Raw genomic sequence first — 23,023 nt, 5'->3', positions numbered from 1 at the left:
TGAAGCGTTTTACAAAGTCAAAGGCAATGACTCCAAAACCGTCGAAAATGCCAAGATCTTATCAATTCCAATGATCATAAACTGTAGCTTCTATAGTGCTCACGAACACATTTTGACGCGTTTTTACAAAGTCGAGGACAGTAACTCCAAAACCGTCGAAAATGCGTCAAGTTATTGAACTTATTGAGATCTTAAAAATTCCAATGATCACACTAAGTTTCATCAGAATCAGTTGAAAACTGCATCTTCAATCCGGCTCACGAACTTTTTTTTAACAAAATTCGACGCGTTTTAACAAAGTCAAGGGCAATAACTCAAAAACCGTTCATCGAAAATGCATCAAGTTAGAAGTTGTCTGAGATCTTATTAATTCCAATGATCACACCAAGTTCCATCAGAATCGGTTGAAAACTGTAGCTTCAATCTTGCTCACAAACTATTTTTAACAAATTTCGACGCGTTTTAACAAAGTCAAGGGCAATAACTCAAAAACTGTTCATCTAAAATGCGTCAAGTTACTACTTGTTCGAGATCTTATCAATCTAAAGCATCACACCAAGTTTCATCAAAATCAGATGAAAACTGTAGACTTTATACTGCTAACAAGAAACGTTGACCGACGGACAGGGGCGACGACAATATATGACCACATATTCATGTGGGCGTATAAAAATGGTTCTTTCTTTTCTATTTCCATACTTATAATTTGTATGTCAAAAGATACCCCATGAAACTGTTTGTTTTACAACTTCTACCTGGATTCAGAAACTAAATTTGCTCATTTATTTTATAAGATATGAGAAAAATTGGAGAGGTGTGAATAGAAGCTGTATGTGTTTGATGCACATAAATAGTATGTGTCTGATCCACATAAATAGTACTAGTGAAACATCCTTAATTCCTTTGTTGGATTTAAGAGGAAAAAAAAAAATATTACACATAAACTTTCTTCAAACAAATCATTTACATACATATTTCATTTCAATATAACAATGCTTCATTCAAGACATGACAAAGTTAATCCTTTTGAAGGCTAGGCTCAAAATAGATAAACTTGTCAAATATAATATGCATATTTTGTTGCTTTTATTGTTTAATGGCAACTCGAATCGTGAAAAAGTGAAACATGGCTGGTTGGTAGATGACAACTTAATTTCCAAGACTATTCATAAAGATGCCAAATCTTCTTAAAATATTTAATGGTTACTTTAAATACTACAAATCATCCAATGTTAGATCACTTAATGCTGCGGGCACATAAACAGTCTTTGTCACCAACGCAAATCTTGAGTAAAATTTCAGCACTTCCATGACAAGATTATCGCGTTGCCGACAGGATTAGAAGTCAAACCAGTTTGATATTTGTCACTGATTGTTTTATTGTCTGCAGGACAGAGCATTATCATTCAATCAGATTTCAATTTTTCTTTCAACTGCATGATCTGAATGTGATTAATGACATAGTGGGAAACAACTGAATGAAGATTTTTGTCTTCTCATGTTGCCTGCAGCCGGTTAGTGAAACTCTTGACAAGACTCTTGTCGCCAATATTGCCAGTCAACTTAATATCAGATAATTTTAATACACATTTCACATTTTATTAAATTTTTTTGTTTATTTTTTGACAATTTATATAAAACTTCGAACAGACATTGGAAGATTCAGAAGAGATTTTCTCTACTTGTACTTATTTCACCATGGTAACAAGAGTAGAGACACTGTACTTAGAACCAATTAATACAAAGTTCCAGGAAATATTCAACCATTTGGCACATTATATTCTTGAAATAGTATCTTGAAGCCATTTAACACATGTAATTTTCCAATCTTAACAACATTATATAATTATTGTCTTTAACTAATTAACTAATATCAAACTGGACCTCCTTTCTGAAATAGTGAAGATAACAAAAGGTTACTTAGCTAAACAAACAGGGTTTCATGCAGGATTAAACAGTAGAGGCCCTTGTTTCTTAAATAGGTGATTTTTATGCACAATTTCTTTCAAAGTTAAGAAGAGATGGTACTTGAAAATCTATATATAATTTTAAAAGAAAATTCATTATTTGATCTGCTATGACTGACATCGGACTGATATCGGACTGAAGCAAAAATTTTCATGATTTCACCTAGAATAAATTCTGGAAAAGGGTAATGTAACTTGGTTGGTAAAATGAAGTTTTAAATCCTACTTTTCTGCACAAAATTGTATGGTATATAATCATATAGGGTAGATGTGTGATTTGATTTCTTTAGGGTACCTTGAGACATTTACACACATCATTACTTGTCTTTACTTGTTAATCATAATTAACAGTCAAGAATGTAGGTAAACAATAATTACCTCTATATATTCCATTTCTTCAGCACTAATAGGTTTACGTCTATATTTACTAGGTAATTCATCATATTCTATATTAGTGACGGTTTGTGGTGTTTTACTGGCACTAGATTTGGAGGGACTAACAGAAACTGATGATGTTGATGATGATGAATCATATTTTATGGCTGAAATAAAAAATTACCATTGGAAGACTCAACAAGCCAGTAAATTTTCAGTATATCAAGGGCTGTAAGATTTTTCGTAAACATAATATAAATATCATCATGATAAAAATCTGACAACAATTGTGCCCTCTATCACGATCACATGCAACTTTTCAGGTATTTTCAGTACTGTATCACAAAGGGTTTAAACTCCATCAATATTTTTCAAATTTTACCTAAATTCAATCTTAACCTACACAGTCACATTAAAGAATCTGACAAAAACTGTCAATTATAGCGGACTGACCACTGGATTGACACGGTGGGCCATGAACTATCTAGTTTCCTAATTATGCAACAACCCCTACTCAAAGCAGAAAAAAAAGGTCAGCTTACATGGTCCTACAGATTATTGACAATTATTGTTTGAATTTCACTTACCTGTAGAAGATCGAGATTTTCCAAATTTGATTGATGGTACATGTGGCTTGACAACCTGTAATATAAATCAATAAATCAAATCAACTAACAAAATTACACTAAATAAGCTTATAGTTATGCACTTTGAAGACATGCATGTTCCTTAAGCACCGGTAGTATATTATCTATATCCTAGATGTGGTAGACAGTACTGAACAAGTTTGCAAAGATAAATATTATATTTTGTAAAATTCCATTGAATAGAAACAAACTTATATCCAAGAAAATGTTGTTTATGTTGACTGAAAGTTAGCCCCTGTAAAAAAATTTTTTATATTTCTATCAACTTGTTTTGAAGCTGACAGTCTCATTCTTATAAGTAAATTAGGCTCACACAGTGCAATTTCACTATATTATGAACAAACTCGTGCTACAGCACGATGACGTGTGAAGCCGTGTAGTGTTAAGACATGAACGACATGACAATGCACGCCATTGTGAGCACCTAATGTATCTTGTTGCATCGTTAGGTTGTGAACATGTCCAAAAATCACCAAGTTAGTATGTGCTGACTTCACCTTTCTAAATAATAATTTATCATTGATTAGCATTTTCATCAATACAAAGATAATCTAAGGACTCTCAGTAGGCCTACAATTTAGTTAATAAGTAAATATTTAAATTCATTCAGACATAATAGGTGAAATTCGAAATGGACAAACAGTAATAAGATAGTTGTTAGACAGTTTAAACGTAGTCTTGAAATGCCCTTCACAAAATTATGGTAAAAAATAGTTGTATTTGTTTGACAGAACAGTATTGACAAGTTCGTGGACAGCACAATCACTTGAATTTTCAGGACACACTTCCTCTGGATTGCCATAAACCATCATATGTATAAGAATACCTGAAAGCTTCGCGAAACAACATTTGAGGCTACTTTTGAGGAAGACATTCCCATTCCGAACACTGACTGTTTGAAGAGTAACAGAAGGGAGGCAACTCGGTCACAACGGTGTGAAACAGATAATCCGAAACTCGGTTACATAATTGGTTTTCGGGAAGCAGGCTTATAATTCCAAAACTAAAGAACAACGTCATGGATTTAGCCCTACAATTCGAGAAATTTCTGTGGCCGTTGGATAGACTCTGACAGGCCTACACTAATTTTTTGATTTATCTCCCTTGAATAGGCTAGCTAATGTGGACACCGGTTGAGAAGCACTACTGGCTAATTCAGACATTTTCCGGCAGGAATATTTTTGAAGGAATCTTTATTTGCAATTGTTTTGACGAGATGTAGGCTAGGCATAAATTCTCTACCAATCGAATTAATGACGAAAATATGGGAGTGGGAAAGCAATGCTATTGTGCTAATAAACTGAATTTTGACAATTTCTTACTTAATCAAGAGCAATAAGTCATCGACTCATCTGTTATTTCGACTTGTGGAACTTCGTTATTTCGGCTTGTGGAACTCGTTATTTCGAATTGTGTAACGCTTTATTTCGAATTGTAGAACTCTTAGTTCGACTTGTGGAACTCGTTGTCCGACATATACGTGGAACTCGTTGTTCGATTTATGGAACGGAACCCGTTGTTCGACTTAATATACATTAATATATACAAGTTCACAAAATTTCAATGAATTCAGATGATAAATGTACATATACAAATTTCAAAGAGGCCAAAAGAACCTGAAATAACTTATTAATAACTTTATTTCTATTCACAAATCCAATAAAAATGCAAAATACGAATTAGCAGTTTTGGGTTGTTCATATCATAATAAACGGTTATCGTTCTTTACTGCAATTGTGCAAACCGATTCTCCATTAGCAATGTGAGTGCAATATAATATAGATATAGGATACCTGTACTGCTCATTCTTAGTATCACCCATGACATCTAGATACTAGTATTTGTTACACCGGAAATGGTAGTTTGAATTACTTGCCTAACTTTCTGGAATTTTCTGGATGTGAACGCGATATGGTTGATTCCCGACATTGAATTCCAAAAAATACATCGGATCTCTGCAACATTTGCAGAAAAAGTGTAGGAACAGCCGTAACCTTAACTTAGAGCTCGTTTACCGTCCGATATATCAGACGTTGGAATTAGATATGTATTCGGGACGTGTCTAGGCGGTGTTCAAGAGTAAAAACCTGTATAGACTATTTACAGTGATAACAGTCTCGTGACCATCCACAAAGAAACAATTTCCAGGTACAACACCAGAAACCAGAACAGCACTTGGACTAAAAGAAGTTTTACATCGGGGCTGTTTACAAAAATGCAGCTATACATCCTTGATCTTCAGTTTGAAGAAACATATGCCTAATGTTCTTGATCTCTGGTGCTGTGCGTTCAACAGATAACTCCTTTAAAAGGCATTCCAGTTACACGATACCCAAATACATGTATAGAACATGCAGTTAGTCTATACGTTTTAGATAAATGATTTTCAGTCGAATTTGTTCAACCGTGCGATAAAAGGGTCAAATAGTCGTAGCCTACCCGTATTTTATCTCTGATCGTACGCATTATCATTCAGCAGTTATCCATAAACATAATTTGGTATTAGAGCTGAATATAAAACCCCAAAATTTACTAAATGTCAGTGGTCACATATAAATCAAAGCAATTCGACACATTAATTTATGAATTAAAAAGGAGAAATATATGAAAAAAGAACATCATTCTGTAACACAATTTTTATAATATTTTTGTCCATTTCATAATTCATCCCGCAAATCCCCGTGAATACCCGTGACTTATAAACAGTTTCATAATTAAATTATTTCATCACTTCTCCATTTCAATGTCTGTGTATTAGCCGGATCTGGTAATGTTAATAAAGATTTCGTCTTGAAGACAAAATCCATTACGTGTTTATCAGACCTGCGATATCTACTCCGGACTTTACTTAAAGAACAAGTACTTCCATCTATACTACTGACGTCACTCTGAGAGCTGTGCAGTTCGTACATGCACCGTAATTGTAAAATGGTGGTTCGTAGGTTAATAAACTGTTTTAACAGAAACTTGTCTTGTTCTTTCATCAACATCTGAAAATATAATACCAAAAAATAGTACCGCTTAAGTCTTGCTGTTGGTGTTTCTATACATTTATTTGAATTATTTCTGTTTTCCGTAAAATAATAAGGGGAATATGGTATATATTTAGTGAAATTCCAGATTCCTCGACAAAATAAATATAGCCAGGCTTAAAATCGTAACACCTCCTGGGTGATCTAAAATAAACACTAAATGTTTAAATAACTTCTTTTCTGTGGCAAAATATTTGTCATAAAACTAGAAAAATCAACATTATAGGAATAACTTATTTTCTTGTTAATATGTATATATGAGATGCCTACGTCTAGGTGGACTGAGGAAACTCTCTGAGAAATCAAGGATATTATCCTGGTTCCATTAATCCCTTTGAATATAGCAGTGCATACATCAAATGAAACAAAGTATCGTCATTGAAATGTCAATTTTTTTCAAAATTTGTCGAAGATGTGGTCCTTTCAACCGAGACCGAATTGACATTGGCAATCTGTGACTGACAAATACTGGGAAAAATCTTTGGGTATTTGCCATCATAGATCAAACAATATAATAAATACTTATACCCGTATTCTGACAAATAAAATGCAGACCTTGGCCAAATACCCATTGAAGGACATTTTTCGAGATTGACAGAATCTTAATGTTAAAGAAAGCTTATCATTCATGTAACATGCATCAAAGTCAAGACTTAAAGGGGTTGTAAGGAGGTTTTCCAAACTTTTTATGTGCATTTGGGAAACTTGTAGCATCTACTTGCACTATTTCAATTGCAAAAACAATCAGAAACATACATCTGCCTATTCCAGCCTCTTATTTGTCGATAACTGTCTGCTGGAGTAGGTGCACCCGAGGTACATAGGCCTATGCTTAAAACACCTTACCTTCAGAGGCTTCAGAAAAAAATTCCCATAAAACTGGCGATGTTTTCTGAACCTACCCCAGCCGACAAATATTGTCAAATAACAATCAGAGGCTGGAATAGGCAGATGCATGTTTCTGATTGCTTTTGCAATTGAAATGGTGCAGGTCGATGCTGCAAGTGTACAATCTTGAAAAATGTGCTTTAATGGGTATATATGGCCGTGATCATAAATCATGCATACTACAACAACGTGACAAGATCACAGGGCGCTGAAAGTAAACCGAATTACACTTACAATTTCTTGTCGTATCCAATTCAGTGCTGCTTCTAGATCCCTTTCTCTCGATTCTTCACTTTTACCAATATTCAATACACTTCCCTTGCCAGTTTCAATAAGTTTCTTGATGTATCTTTCTGGTAACTGGGCAGTATTCTGTGAAAATTGAGCTGTTTGAAAGGAAGTACAGGCGGATTCCTCGTCCACAGTAGAAGATAAAGTTATCATGTTGACGATAGAGCTAAAGAATCATTGTGTCATCCCAGTTCTTTTGTTCGAATTGTTGTAGCGATGATGTCTTGTAGAAGTTAATTTTCTTGTTTGCTGGACAAACAGTTTCTTTATGCAACCATTACTTTTCTTGCTTCAGAAAGTACTTTATTTGATGCAATGTATATCTTGTACCAGTGGTTCCTTCTTTAGGTCTAGCAATTAGTTTCCGTGTTCTGTTAATTATATATAATTCTATTCATGCCACCACGAATTGTCTCTCTCTCAACGATCTGGCAATTTCGTCTCTCTCACCAGCAATTAGTGTCCTTCTTACTTCAAGTATTGGTTTCTTGATGCCTTCCTATAAGAATTACTTCTTTTGGTCTAGTCTAAGTACTTTACTTGCTCCAGTGGTTGCAGGTTACACTGAAACAAATTCTCTTGCTCAAATTGTCAGTCACAAAATATTTTTTCCATTCATGGTTAGTTTGCTTCGAATTTTAGTCCTGGTAACCGCATTCAATCATACATCACTGATTGAAAGTATTCGAAAATGTAACAACACCAAATTTATTATGGAGTCGAGCAAGGCAACCTTTCTCCTCCTTGGTTGTTTATGTTATGTACAAAAAGCTCTGAAATATGGCTTCAATTCAACCAGGCTATAATACAAATTCTTTGACCTGGTGTAAACAAACAGTCTAACGTTCGCCAAAACTCTGGTTAAAACAATAGTTTCATAGATTGTTTACTTGTTTACATTTTACACGACAAAATACACACCTTCTTACACTTTCCATCACTTAGTAACGGTTTTCGTGCACTTTTAGAATTCAAGGTCATACTAAATCTAAAAGTTAAGTTTTCTTGTGTTTAATTTATTTCTTCTCCCATGCTTTAGCAAACTACTATATTTATGGACCAAAATAAGCTCGTCATTATGTGCTACGAACGTTATAATTAAATACCGGTAATGAAAAATAATCCAGCTATATTGACGCTTGCTAATGATAAAGCACAGTTCCCACCTGTCTATATCACTTTTTTTATGTTCGATTTAGATTGGAGACTTTATTAGCTTTGAGACAGGAAATTAGAGAGGAGATCGAAGGAAAAGAAAAGAGAGGATTGAAGAGGAAACGTGAGGGAAAATGCGAGAAATAGGAAGAAGCGTAAGTAGCGAAATTTGATACTGCACATGGATGTGAAGAGGAATTGTGGAACAGTAGCCCAGAGTCAAAGTAGAAACGGAGACAGTGGTTAGTAGAAATGGGAAGTAGGTAGACAGGAAAGAGATACGAATAGCTAAGGGGGAAAAAGAAACTGGAAGAGACTGGAGTATGGATGTAAGAAGAGTGGAAGGTGAAGAGAGTGTTAAAGGAGAAACAAGAGTTCCTTCCCTTGAAGTAAAACGTATAAAACGTGATTGTTTAGATTAATAATTTGATACATAGAAATACCACTTAAATTGAACTCTGATTTTTTAAACGTTTAATGGTCCGTCCGTCCGTCCACATTATAGAAGGCACAATTCTTAACGAATTTTGACGAAACTTGGTGAAATTGTTTAAGGATAAAAGTTTTTCCTGAGTTATTGCCGTTGTTCTTAAAAAACGCGTGCAATTTTGTAGCCCGTGAGCTCTCTAGAAGGCACAATTCTTGCCCCGGATTTGGACAAAACTTGATAATATTGTTCATAGTCACCCAAAAAAGTTCGAAAAAAGCGTCTGACTAAAGGTTGATTATTCCATACTGGTGATTGTAACTATATTATGCAATATTCTTTTTTAAAATCTGCCAGTAGGCGTACATTACCTTGACTTGCAAGCTATCTTATAACATTCTCGAGGGCACTTATGTAATTTTAAGATTTGCTTTACTCTAAATGAACATCGGTGCATAGTCAAAGAATTAGTATCTATAATATCATTTGGATAGTTTTTTTATTTGCGAATATTTTTCAACATTTAAACAGTTTTCTACAGTATATTAACCAATAATTGGTGGAACACACACTCCAGTAGATTCCAAATGGTGTAAAGAGTCGCATGCTGTACAAGCATTTCTTCCAGTACATGATGTACATCCTTCACCACACCCTGTAATATACAAATAGAAAACCCTGTAATATATAATAGATATCCCTAAAACATACAATACATACCCCTAAAATATACATATAGATAACCATAAAATATTCAAACAGATAACCATAAAATATACATACAGATAACCTTATATTATACAAACAGATAACCTCACACTATACAAACAGATAACCTCAAACTATACAAAGAGATAACCTCAAAATATACAAAGAAAACAATAACCCCAAAACATTGAAAATATACTTAAATCACTCTAAAAATTCACCTACAGATCACCATAACCTGGTGAACATTATCCTTTTAATGTAAAGTTTGTAATATCAAGTTTCTATCATGATTCTAACGTTTAAATTGTGGTACTTACATTCACATAAAGTTACAGTGTCTACCACTCTAGAATAAAACCCATCTTTACAAGTTGTTCCTTTGGCACATACATATCTTGGTTCGTTACTGAAAAAAGGTAATTACAGAAATAATAATTCACAATAATAGACAATAGACAGGTTTGGTTTATCATTGAAAATGTTTCTTTTAGTATTTCATTCGACTTGACATCAGAATTCTGTCTTCAGATTATCAGATGGTTGGTTGGTAGATGGCAAAGTAACGTTCGCTTTCATTGGATGCTGAAATCTTAACTTAACTAGTCGTTGGTAGTTGTTGGTTGTTGTATTGGTCCAATTGGATATCTGCAGTGCTGTTTAGATTACCAGAAGAAAACTTACATATTTATACCATCTTTTATACTCAGTCCTTTATAATCATAGTAAGGTGCAGTGCGGTTGGTATTTTTCTCAGTGTATTTTGGGTTAAATGTTACTGTGTAACCATGTTTACAGAGCTGACACCCAATACAACCCGCACCTCTATTCACATAAGCCTTGTATTCACAGTTCTGTGGTTGTACGGGACATAAAACTGAAATAAATATCACTCAAATAGTCACGTATTCACGATCATATGACATCGTACAAGAGCTCTGATTAGACTGTTTTCGCTAGCGTACAATCCAATCAAATCGCCGCATTTATCAACATCCGCGATCGAAGAGTGGACATTTAACAGTCAAGGTATAAAAAGAACTTCGTAATAACATTGTGAAGATGCAGCTAGTGGGCTAGTGGTATGATAGCAAAAGTAATGAATTTGAATTCATACAAAAAAAAAAACACCAAATCTAGATTATGTATTCCAAAACACTCACCATTAGAATGTTCACAAGTAGTTTTACTGTTACCAAATAGTATCGCAGTTGCTCGTCGATATCCACCAAAACATGATTGACAAGTTTGAAAACCTGAACAATGTCTACAACCCTCTCCACACCCTATAAGATTCAGTTTCAAATGGTATTAAAGAGAAATTCAATCAACAACAAAACATCAATTTACGAGGCCCTGAATGTAATATTGGACATCTGGTCTATTTTCACTATGAAGAAATTATAACCTTTACCCCCTCCATGGACTAAAATGGATGTAAAACCCAAAGTAAAAGTGAGATAATACGTTTTTATGAAGCTCGTACACTCTCCCTTCTTCTACTGGCTTCTTCGCTTGAAGAGGCATCGTGTTCAAACCACACCCCCATTCGCCATACTTCCTTGGGGATGAGAACTTATTCCATTGAAAGATTTTATTAAAAACTTACATGCACAATATTTATTATTGGCCATACCAAGATAATAGCCAGGGCGGCAAGAATCGCCAGGCACACAGAGCCATTCTGGTTCATTTCTAAAAGGTATAAATTCATTCTAAAACATTTTTAGTGTGTAAAAGTTTAAAAAAAACGTCTATGAATTAATTACAATATTACAATCATTATTTTCATAAAATGATTACCAATAATCTAACGTGTTACTTTATTTGCAGTGGAACAAGACGTTAAATTTTCATTCTGATAGGCTCCTCCAGCGGGAAAAGCAGATTGTCTGATTTATTAGAGAAAATCAGAAAATTATAGATCAAACTTACACATTGAATTTGTTGGAAATGTTGATATTTTTGTATTGATATACACCAAATGATGTAGAATCTTGATAATATCTTTTATTATAAGTTTGTATAAATCCTGGTTTACATCCATCTTGACAGCCTAGACAGCCATTGGTGGGGAAAACTTTACCATTATACGTTTCAGTTAAACAGTTTGTGGCTGGATTTGGGCATTTCACATCAGCTGGAAATCAAACAGATGAATCTGGAAATTAACTCTAAAAATACACGATTGGTGATATGGTTAACACCAAAAGCATCCAGTCCCTGCTTTAATCAATCAAATTTTGTGAGAAAGGTTGAAATTTGATTGGTTAAAGCAGTGGCAGGTCAAAAGGTTATTTTGACAAATGTTTAAGAGGTCAGTCTTTAGACCCTAACTGAAGTGGCTATATTAGAAATAAAAGCTAATACAAAAATTAAGAATGGTTGGTCTAATTTTAAGTTGACTGCCAAAGCATCATTCAGTCATCTTGTGCTATAGTCCAAGATGTGCGCTTTTACCTCTATTACAATTACGTTTGGAAGTTTTAAGTCGTTTGTTCCAATTTCAACATTTTTCAACAGTAAGGCCTATCTATATAGATTCCGCAAGTTTCTGAATATGTCATTCAGGTCTTTCGGACATCACTTTTCATGAAAGTTGCACCGATCCACTTTTGGATCGATAGTTTTTGAAAATTTAACCATGTTAAAAGCCGTTAACCCATCCGTAGGCTATATATCATGTCGGGTAGGGTCGGGCTAGCTAACTTTTCTAAAAAAAAAAACGCACTCGATGACTTGAAACAATTTCGGGTTCCATAATTAAGAACCTTTGTGTAACTGGTTAAAATCTTTTTTGGAAGAACTATAATATAGGCTACCTTTTCAAAGTATAAGTTCGCCTTTACAATAGCCCACAGAATAATATGTGTAGGCCTAAACTTACCTCCCAAAATGGTGTTTATAAGCGTCAAGAAAACAATTAGTCCTTTTCCTACCGCCATGGTGTCACTCAAAACAGTTTTACAAGTTATACCCTATCATGGGAACTGATAGTAAATAGCCATATGTCAATGAAAATACAAAAATAAAATCCGTCAACATAATCATAATCTTTAAAAAATTAAACGATTTATGCAAATTGATGTTAAGATGATAAGATTATGAAAGCCGTACCAAGAAACCTTTATGAAAGTTAAACAATTTTTGAGGTAAGTCAAGACATGCACATGATATCTATGAATACACTGTTGTGTTTTGAAGTAAATTTTTTGCATGCAAGTTATTTCCCTTTGGCTCGTCTCTAGTATTGAAGGTCTGAGAAGTGTTAATTTCCGTCTTGTAATTTCACCACGCAAAGTTTTGTTTATTTACAACAAAAATGTATATATTTTCTTGTGACAGTAAGTATTAGTCGCTCTATTTAACTGGGATCTAAAATACGAATCTATTCCGGCATTCCACCTACTACTCAATTTGAGCACAATGATTTTCAAGTGAAATATGTAGCCTGAAATATGGTTACCTTTTTAGGCTACATTTCCAAACGTCTCATCGTACAGTCATACTTGATATTCGTTAATATTTTCAGTGGTTTTACTGAAATGAAAATGGCATTTTACAGTCATTGATGCAATCTAAAAATATTCCTCTGTTCTTTTGGATGTACCCTATCAACATCTATACATTCTTTCGACCAATTGTAGGCCTACCACTACCTTACTCTAAAAAAACGGAACTTTTAGCTAAACTAATCAATAATAGTGTTCACAAGTTACCATTGAAATTTCAAACTTCAAATCCATAACTGTCCAGAATTATCTTATTTTTAAAGTTAAAATGTCATTTCTGATACTACTTCCTGTGGAAATGACATAGAAAAAAAAGTGAAATTTCCAGTTTGAAGTATACAGTCGAGTAACCTAACCTTCCGTGGAAACCTATTATTCGTGGATTTCCGGAAAGGATTAATAATTTACATGAGCGACCTCCGCATTAGTTTGTTTTAATAAACATTGGTTTTCTGTACAATATCAGCTAGTAGAATGAATCCAGTAGTTTCAAGCAAGGTAAAATGTATTAATGTATACTTTGACAAATACAAAATGGCGGATTTCAGTTATTACCAAACGTCACCATTTTTTATCAGCCGAATTTCCTTATAATCCCTAGCCGTAATCGGAATTCCAAGTGTCGTCTGCTAGAATGTAGTCCAACGAATGAAGTCACATGATCAACTAGCGGATTACGTGTCAGAAGAAAATTTCTATGGAGCACAAAATGGACCATATTCTTATGTTGTTTCAGTGACTTTTAGCGATAAATCACGCTACGTATCTTATTTTGTCAGTCACTATTTTTTTTTAAAATCGTGGTTCTTTGAAGGAATTGTCACTAGTTATAATGAATTCATATTAAAGATAAATACTAAGAGAAGTTAATTATAACACTGGGTATCCATACAACGTGTTTTTCTCAAACATTGTACACGAAAATAGGTGACGCATTCTGACGCCGTTGCCGAGTTGGTTGCCCATGAAATATGGGTCAAAGTGAAGGATTCATAAAGAAAATCAAAATAAACCAATTTTAATTATTTTGTAGAATATCTGAGGACACTTCTAAGACATAAAAATTTTTTTTTTGTTATTTTAATTTTGACGAAATTCGGTGTTGAATCCTTATATCCACGAAAATAGGTTACACCACTGTATTTGAAGGCATTTCATTGTGCGATTTTCTTGCAGTTCTAGTAGTTCTGAAGACTATTTACGTATATTTAAGGCCCTAAAAAACCCCTGAAAATAGCAAACTCTAGATCTTATTCATGCCTCGTTTTTGAGACAATGAAAGCAAGGCTCATAACACAAATTACGTCATCCATTGAATGTGAATGAATGAATAGCCAATTTGACTTCATTAGACACTTGCTCAACAGCACGAAAATTAAAACTGCCAAAGAGAAACATAACATTTTAACATATTGTGATACTGGCATATAGGCCAATTTCTCCTTGATTATAATTGATAAAATTTGATTTTTCTTCATTTTAGTTGTTTCACCCCCATACATGTTATACATGGGAGAAGAAAAACATGAAAGTAAGTACCGTAGTACATTGTTCTTTTGTTAATTTATTACAGGAAACAAAGTACAATAATGAAATATTTTCACTGTTAAAATAGTCTCAATACTTCAATTGTTGAGGAGTTGAAACAGAACCTAAAAACACATGCTTTTGTTCCTCAGAGTTTCATTCTATGCGATCTTCAGACAATCGACCTATTTTCAGCCTGTGTCCCTACTGAAGCTGGACAAGTAGAACTTGTTCTCATGTCTGCATTTGGAGATAAGCTCCGAAAAAAGTATGTAGGATAGTCTAACTTGGCATTTTTTAAAAATATTAACAAAAACAAATATTTTGCATCAATGGTATAGATCTAATTCATATATTATTACTATTACTGCAGCCCACAAGACAAAGTGAAATCTACTTTTGTTTTCAGATAAATCTGAACATCATATTGTGCACAAGGAATCAAATAATATCCTATTATATTAGTTTATCAGCATCATATATTTGACCTCTTACCATTTTAGATGAGGAGTTGATTAGATGGGGCTGGCCAGAAGATGTGTGGTAAATATTATTATGTGGTTTTTATCTTGTGCTTTTTTCACATATGAATGTGTAGGGTTCAAGTCAGACAAAATGTATTTTTTTCCCTGTCTGGTTTTCCTTTCTCAATGAAGGCTTGGTAATTATGATTAGCTGTTGTTACTTGTTACACCTATTGAAACCACTGTCTTGAAAATGATTGCCTCAATACTGAAACATAAATAGATGAAAATTAAGGCTTGAAATTCCAATATTTTTTTATACGCCCACATGAAATGTGGAGCTTATATTGCCGTCACCCATGTCCATCCGTTGGTCCATATACAATTGCTCATAAACACTCTAGTAGGCAAAACTGCCCCAAAAAAGTTCAAAAGATGTGTAAGACTGAAGGTTGAATATTTCATACAGGTAATTGTTACTGCACTGCCAAATATTTTTTTTTAAGCTGCCAGTGGGAGTTTATTACCTTGCTTGGCAAGCTATCTTATTTTAATATTTGTATTTGCATCAAAGCTATATTAAAAACCATAAAACCCGTTGAAAAACTAATGAATTATGCAATCACCAACTAAAAGCTATGTTGATCATGTCTATGAAAAGTTAGGTATACAATATCATAAGTAAACTTTTTCTCTCCAGGTTTCATGTGGATAAAGTTTCATCAGCTCATGTCTACTTAAGGTTACATCAGGTTTGTTTATTATTATTAATTCTTTCTGAAATTTAGTATTAATAATATGTATTTAACGTGTTTATGTATATGTGGCGTGTTTGTTGATTAAAGATTTACTAGTGGAACTAGGTAATTCCATTTGTACAAGATTGGCTTTAGTGTCATCATGAATTTTAGAAACATGACCTAATGTCTCATTGTATATTTAGATAACAAGTATTCATAAATTTTATAATTTGGTTAGACAATGATATAAATCTGTTCTACTCTCTGGCCACATCAAAAGTTCATTTTTGTATGAATTGAAATATTAATCTCAAAAGATTGCTGAGGGTCTTAGGTTGTCTTTGTGTTTTTCTTAGAGAGAAGTGTGTTCATTTCAAGTGCAAAATTTTCACAACTTAAATATTCATGGACTCAAAGGCTTCTAAGACAATTGGTATGCACTTGAAAATCATATTTTGAATATTTGTGACATGAGAGAAAAAATCCAATGAGAACTCAATGTGACCAGAGAGTAGTTCTTTTGAATGGAAACATGCAGAAATCACAGGAGAAACACAATGTCTTTGCACAAGAGTATTTGAAATATATCTCTTATGATGGGAAAAGCCAATAATAACACATACATTGCCACAGGAGTTTTTCTTTTATATTATTATTAGAGTTTAGATTGCAATTTCTATGTATTTCCTTTAAGGAGGTATTCATATAGATCATATGACTATAAAAGACGGTTTCTTACAACAAGTATTTTCCAATTTATGCCTGAGATTGGGCTTTTTTAATGTCTTACATCCAAATGTTATCAGCTTGTGGATTTTGATTAATGAACACACCATTTGTATAGGTTTGCATTGGAGTTCATGAGAATACTATAATTTATTTATTTTTTAAGGGTGAAAATTTAGAAGATCTAAGTGAAGCAGTGATAGATGATTGTGCTCAGTTAGTCAAGGCCAACAGTATAAATGGTAAGGAGAATTTGAAAAAAATAAAGTGATCATAAAATGGTCATATTATAATGTTGGAAGTCTGAATCTATCTGTAAATTAATGGCACGTGAATGCAATAGTCACTAGTGTTCAGATTTTGACAGAACCTGGTATGATTTTGAATTGGAATTTCCAAATCATCAGTTTTAAGTGATTGCCCTTTACCTTGCTATAAGCTTATCATTTCAAAGATCACTTACAGCTGCAATGGAGTCTAAAGTAATCAGAACTGCCATTGGTAGTCCATTGTTTCTATGTAAGCATACATCTTATTAAAGCTAGGCACAGCACAATGTTCATAAGAAACATTGCATATGCCGCTTTGTCACATGACTTTTGTCTTACGTGACCACAAGGTTCCAATATAATTTTATTTCACATATGTTGATTGGCTAAGGACGAAAATTTTTTCGAAAAAATGTATTCGCACACAACTGACTGGAAACATTTGTTCAGAATTCAAGAATTCAACCTTGAAACAATGTTTTGCTGACAAAAGACCTTCTTGTGCTTGGGCTTAGTTTTGTTCACCACTGAATTCTTACATCTTTTTCAGGAAATAAAATGAATAATGTAGATGTTGTATATACTATGTGGTCAAATTTAAAGAAAACTCCAAAAATGGATGTTGGCCAAGTTGGATTTTATAAAGAAAAAGATGTAAGTTATTAGAGGTCCTGTCAGTATTATGAGCAGTAGGGGTACAGGGAGGGGGCTTGTACCCTCAGTCACATCCCACTTCATTTTTTCACAAATTTTAAAATTATACCTGAATGCACTGAATTTATTATTATTTTTATACGCCCACATGAAATGGGGGGCGTATATTGTCGTCACCCATGTCCGTCGGTCCGTCCGTCCGTCCACAATTGCTCGTAAACACTCTACAGGGGCACAATTCTTGACGGATTTTAACGAAACTTAGTATGTGTGTTCGCAATCACCCAAGGATAAACCCTATTGAAAATCAGCGAAATCGAAAAATATTTAGCATGAATTATTGCCCTTGTTAATTTTAGCTCGTAAATACTCTAGAAGGCACAATTCTTGACAGATTTTGACGAAACTTGGTATGAGTGTTTGTAATCACCCAAGGATAAACCCTATTGAAAATCAGCGAAATCGAAAAATATTTAGTATGAATTATTGCCCTTGTTCTTGAAAACGCGTTCAATTTTTAGCTCGTAAACACTCTAGAAAGCACAATTCTTGACAGATTTTGACGAAACTGGGTATGAGTGTTCATTATCACCCAAGGATAGACCCTATTGAAAATCAGCAAAATCGAAAAATATAAAGTATGAATTATTGCCCTTGTTCTTGAAAACGCGTTCAATTTTTAGCTCGTAAACACTCTAGAAGGCATAATTCTTGAAGGATTTTAACGAAACTTGGTATGAGTGTTACTAATCACCCAAGGATAAACCCTATTGAAAATCAGCGAAATCGAAAAATATTTAGTATGAATTATTGCCCTTGTTCTTGCAAACGTGTTCAATTTTTAGCTCGTAAACACTCTAGAAGGCACAATTCATGACAGATTTTGAAGAAACTTGGTATGAGTGTTTGTCATCACCCAAGGATAGACCCTATTGAAAATCAGCGAAATCAAAAAATATTAAGTATGAATTATTGCCCTTGTTCTTGAAAACGCGTTCAATTTTTTGGTCGTAAACACTCTAGAAGGCATAATTCTTGAAGGATTTTAATGAAACTTGGTATGAGTGTTCGTTATAACCCAAGGATAAACCCTATTGAAAATCAGCGAAATCGAAAAATATTTAGTATGAATTATTGCCCTTGTTCTTGAAAACGCATTCAATTTTTAGCCCATAAACACTCTAGAAGGCACAATTCTTGAAGGATTTTAACGAAACTTGGTATGAGTGTTCGTAATCACACATGGATAAACCCTATTGAAAATCAGTGAAATCAAAAAATATTTAGTATGAATTATTGCCCTTGTCATTGAAAACGTGTTCAATTTTTAGCTCGTAAACACTCTAGAAGGCACAATTCTTGAAGGATTTTAACGGAACTTGTTATGAGTGTTCGTAATCACCAAAGGAGAAACCCTATTGAAAATCAGCGAAATCAAAAAATATTTAGTATGAATTATTGCCCTTGTTCTTGAAAACACGTTCAATTTTTAGCTCGTAATCACTCTACAGGGCACAATTTTTGATGGATTTTAACAAAACTTCGTATGAGTGTTTGTAATCACCCAAGGATAAACCCTATTGAAAATCAGCGAAATCGAAAAATATTTAGTATGAATTATTGCCCTTGTTCTTGCAAACCATTCAATTTTTAGCTCGTAAACACTCTAGAAGGCACAATTCTTGACGGACTCTACAAGTCACAATATTTTTGTTCATAATCACAATTTACAATAGATGTCATTATTTTCCTGAGAAACTATTTTGGTTAACAAATAAGAAAATTTAATTTAATCATTTAACATGCCCCTAACAAGCCACCATACATGTACAGCATCATAAGATACTATAAATAGACCAAGTGGAAAATCCAAGACAGATATCCAATCATAGCTTAGTCATGTGACATCCCAAGATGCAGCAGTTTATCTGATTTCATTTTATAAATGTCATTCAAGAGAAAGGGTTTGCTTAATCATTTCATTTTCACCAATTGTGCTGATACAAAATGAAATTAAACATGGGTCATAGGGGAAAGGTTTTGTTTCTTGGAAGATTGAATTGAGTTGCTGGATAAGTAGGCTACTATAGGAAAAATATTTAGTATGAATTATTGCCCTTGTTCTTGCAAACCGTTCAATTTTTAGCTCGTAAACACTCTAGAAGGCACAATTCTTGACAGATTTTGACGAAACTTGGTATGAGTGTTCGTATTCACCCAAGGATAAACCCTATAGAAAAATCAGGGAAATCGAAAAATATGTAGTATGAATTATTGCCTATATTTTTGAATATAATCTGCAAATACACAATTCATGACAGACTTATTGAAATCACCCAAGGATAAATCTGATCAAAAATCTTGTACAACATGTAATTTTTATTCTGCAAAGCAGAAGTCTAAAACAAATTTTACAACTTGATGAAATTGATCACAATCAAAACTAAACCTTTTGAAATATAAAATACAAGTTATTGCCGTTATTCTTACAAATGTGTTTGATTTTTAACATGTGATGGCACAGTTTGTGATGGATTTGGGTATAAGTTGAATATTTCCTGGTGTCTATGTTTGCTATTTTCTAACAAATATTCAATTTCAAACAAAGCTATCAGTGGGCGTATATTACCTTGCCTGGCAAGCTATCTTTTTTAATTTGCTTGGGGAGAAAGCAGCTATTTGGTCTGGTTCCAAAAATAGCGCCAAACCATCAGACACGATGAAGGAAACTGGGTTGTCTAAGGTCTAATCTGTTTATCATCAGGTAAAGAAGGTGAGAGTAGAAAAAAGAATAAATGAAATAGTTAATAGATTAAATAAAACAAAGAAAGAAGTACATCCTGATCTACGTGAACAGAGAGAAGACAGAGATAGAAAGGAAAGAGAAAAAGAGAAAAATTTACAGCATGAAAGAAAATTAAAAGAAAAAGAAGAAGAAAGAGTGCGGAAAGAACAGGCTGAATTAAGGTAAAATTAGTTTTTTATACTGTACAGATTTTATACATGAAAATATTGATATAGCAGGAAACAAAATATGCTGTATCGCATCACATGTAAGTATGGGCGTATATTGTGGTTGCCCCTGTTCACATTTACCTCGTGCTCACTCTACAGACTACAATTCTCTATAGATTCTTTTGATCTTATGTATGTGTGTCAATATCATTATGAAGATGTGCACTAATGAATTTGGTGATGATCCGATGATTTTCTTCAGAGATATCGCATAAAACTCTGATTTCGCGTTCGTTTTTATACGCCCACACATAAGTATGGACATATATTGTGGTTGCCCCTGTTGGTTGGTCCGTCCGTTCACATTTACCTCGTGCTCACTCTACAGGCTACAATTCTCTATTGATTCTTTTGATCTTTTGTATGTGTGTCAATATCATTATGAAGATGTGCACTATTGAATTTGGTGATGATCCGATGATTTTCTTTAGAGATATCGCGTATGTTTTTTTTTCTTTACTTTTTTGGCTCGTGCTCAATCTACAGACTACAATTCTCTATTGATTCTTTTGATCTTTTGTATGTGTGTCAATATCATTATGAAGTTATTAATGTTCATATTTATTACTGGTACCAATATTCATAGTTAAATAATTCAGTAATGATATGTTTTATCAAAAAATCAAACACATTCAAGCCAGATCAACTTGTGAATCTGTGATCATTAAAGTAAAGCTATGTTCATTTTGCATTTTTTTTCGAAAAGGATTCTACTAATGAATATATTTCTGTACATAATAAAAAGTACTTTGCTAATGCTTCAAAGGATACTACCGCTTAGAATGGACGCACAATTTAAAGTCAGTTGGACCATAACTAAAGCATATAATCTCTATATAAGACAATATATATCCACTAACTAAATAATTATTGTTACACGTTTTCTTATTGAAATGAACTATTATGTAATGAACTATTACTTAGTTTTATGTATTAATTGGATTAAAGAGGGAATCTGTTGTATAGTTCATCAGGTAAATCCACCGATGAACAAAGACTTATTTGAACCAAGTTTTGAAATTACCATTTACTCATAAATCAATGTATGCTCTTTGATATATAAATTCCATATTTTTTTAGGTCATATTCCACTTTAATGAATGAAGATAATATGAAGACAAACTTAGTAAGTATCAACTAAAATATTATAAAAAACATAAAATGCTGATCAAGATGTTTGGTTTCCAGGATAAAGTTATTTGAGGTTAATATTTTTTAATTTTTACAAAAAGTATCACTTGTCACTTGCGAGAGTGTTATTTTAATTGTATAAAATTTCAATTCCAGAAATTTAAATTAAAAATTTTTCTTTATAACTACCACTTCCTTTAAAATAATAAAAATTTAACAAAAAAATATACGAGTAGTGGAGATTTAGCCAATTTTATGTAGTGTTTGTAGCAATTTGTTTATAGTATAAAGCATATCAACTTAGTAATACAATTTAGAATGATTTGTGGAATGTTGGGATTGTATATATAGGGACTGAAAGGGGGCATGTCTATTTAAAGATGGGTTTAACTATTTGATTAAATGGTGATGAATTATCACATATTCTTAATGATATCATTATGTTCTTATTGCACATAATTAAGAGTTTCAACCAATCATAAATATCCGTGTATGTACAGTCTGGATAAACAAAAAAAAGAAGACTTTTTGACCTTTCTAATTATGAATTAATTATAGAGATGTGAGACAAACTGGTATTTGTCCAAGTCATTAGAACACCTCTACTTTCTATTTATATAAGTATTAGCATTTTCATTTTCATAAATTAAAATAAGGGAACCCATCTTTAAGTGTTCAGAATACAGCTATTCTTCTGCTTTCCCATTCCTGCCTGTGGTTCCTGTAAAAATAACTATTGGTTAGAAGAGGATTTTTAATGTCATACAAAAGTTGAAAATACACTACAATCCCTTAAATGAAATCATTTCATGTAGTTTGCTGAGTAAATCCTCTCACTTTTGGAGGTAGAAAATAACAAGGAATTGACTCATCAGTCATTTATGGTTGAAATATCCACCAGAGATCCATCAATTTATCATAATGTAAATATCTATCTCCATTACAGGATGGAGGAAATGATTCAGATGAATTTATGTAGCAGATATTTGTAATTTATAAACATAAACTAAAAGTGCTTGACGACAAAGTGATCATCAAAACAAGAAACTTGTCTGAAATGTGTTACTTATTTTTATATGTAAAAATCTGAACATTTATGGATTACAGCACATGCTATGAAACAACATTAAGATATTTCAAACTATTGTATAAAGGATTGTTTGTTATGAAAATAGGACACTTATCTGAAATTACCTATTTTATTGTACAAGTTCAATCTGAAACACCTTCCACATGAGCCTTTGAAGATAAATGGTATTTTGGTTAAAATCTGTTATTGTTTTTGAGGCCAAAATAAAATATTCAGTGCTATGGCTTACTTAGACTGTATTGGTATTTAGTTTTGACCATGTACCATATCATTATGAATGGGTTTAATGGTCCATGTACCCATATTCTTTCACTAGTAAGTAAAGAAATGAAGGATTTCATCTCTCCATCCCTTGATCCATAATCTTTTATATATTCACATTTCTGATCTTCCCTACATTTATTA

At 33.1% G+C, this 23,023-nt stretch overlaps 3 protein-coding genes across 3 annotated transcripts; 1 reads left to right on the top strand and 2 right to left on the bottom strand.

Annotated features, from left to right (window-relative positions):
• Nucleotides 1-689: 689 nt before the first annotated feature.
• LOTGIDRAFT_233117 (hypothetical protein) lies at nucleotides 690-7,353 on the bottom strand (the record flags this gene model as incomplete). The annotated part of the gene is made up of 6 exons (XM_009058659.1): nucleotides 690-843; nucleotides 868-1,891; nucleotides 2,346-2,509; nucleotides 2,930-2,984; nucleotides 5,800-5,979; nucleotides 7,144-7,353. 5 exons carry the CDS (start codon nucleotides 7,351-7,353, stop codon nucleotides 1,874-1,876), a joined length of 627 nt encoding a protein of 208 aa, XP_009056907.1. The 3' UTR covers nucleotides 690-843; nucleotides 868-1,873.
• Nucleotides 7,354-9,265: 1,912 nt separating this feature from the next.
• LOTGIDRAFT_233116 (hypothetical protein) lies at nucleotides 9,266-12,435 on the bottom strand (the record flags this gene model as incomplete). The annotated part of the gene is made up of 7 exons (XM_009058658.1): nucleotides 9,266-9,437; nucleotides 9,811-9,899; nucleotides 10,175-10,367; nucleotides 10,654-10,776; nucleotides 11,100-11,185; nucleotides 11,426-11,630; nucleotides 12,378-12,435. 7 exons carry the CDS (start codon nucleotides 12,433-12,435, stop codon nucleotides 9,328-9,330), a joined length of 864 nt encoding a protein of 287 aa, XP_009056906.1. The 3' UTR covers nucleotides 9,266-9,327.
• Nucleotides 12,436-12,734: 299 nt separating this feature from the next.
• On the top strand, nucleotides 12,735-22,793 carry LOTGIDRAFT_216779 (hypothetical protein). The gene is made up of 9 exons (XM_009058657.1): nucleotides 12,735-12,834; nucleotides 14,486-14,533; nucleotides 15,033-15,072; nucleotides 15,694-15,745; nucleotides 16,626-16,701; nucleotides 17,279-17,382; nucleotides 20,147-20,349; nucleotides 21,478-21,523; nucleotides 22,475-22,793. The coding sequence occupies exons 1-9, from the start codon at nucleotides 12,813-12,815 to the stop codon at nucleotides 22,505-22,507; spliced, it is 624 nt and encodes a 207-aa protein (XP_009056905.1). The 5' UTR covers nucleotides 12,735-12,812; the 3' UTR covers nucleotides 22,508-22,793.
• The last annotated feature ends 230 nt before the right edge of the window (nucleotides 22,794-23,023 follow it).

The sequence above is a fragment of the Lottia gigantea genome (genome assembly GCF_000327385.1).
Source record: "Lottia gigantea unplaced genomic scaffold LOTGIsca_35, whole genome shotgun sequence".
Taxonomy (NCBI): Eukaryota; Metazoa; Mollusca; class Gastropoda; family Lottiidae; genus Lottia; species Lottia gigantea.
This window is presented reverse-complemented; position numbering and strand designations above follow the sequence as displayed.

Excerpts from the sequence above, each read along its gene's own strand:
- LOTGIDRAFT_216779 (XM_009058657.1), top strand. The coding sequence starts at position 12,813 with ATGTATATATTTTCTTGTGACA. Across the intron at positions 16,702-17,278 it reads CAAGGCCAACAGTATAAATG|GAAATAAAATGAATAATGTA; the intron begins GTAAGGAGAATT and ends CATCTTTTTCAG. Across the intron at positions 20,350-21,477 it reads AAAGAACAGGCTGAATTAAG|GTCATATTCCACTTTAATGA; the intron begins GTAAAATTAGTT and ends ATATTTTTTTAG.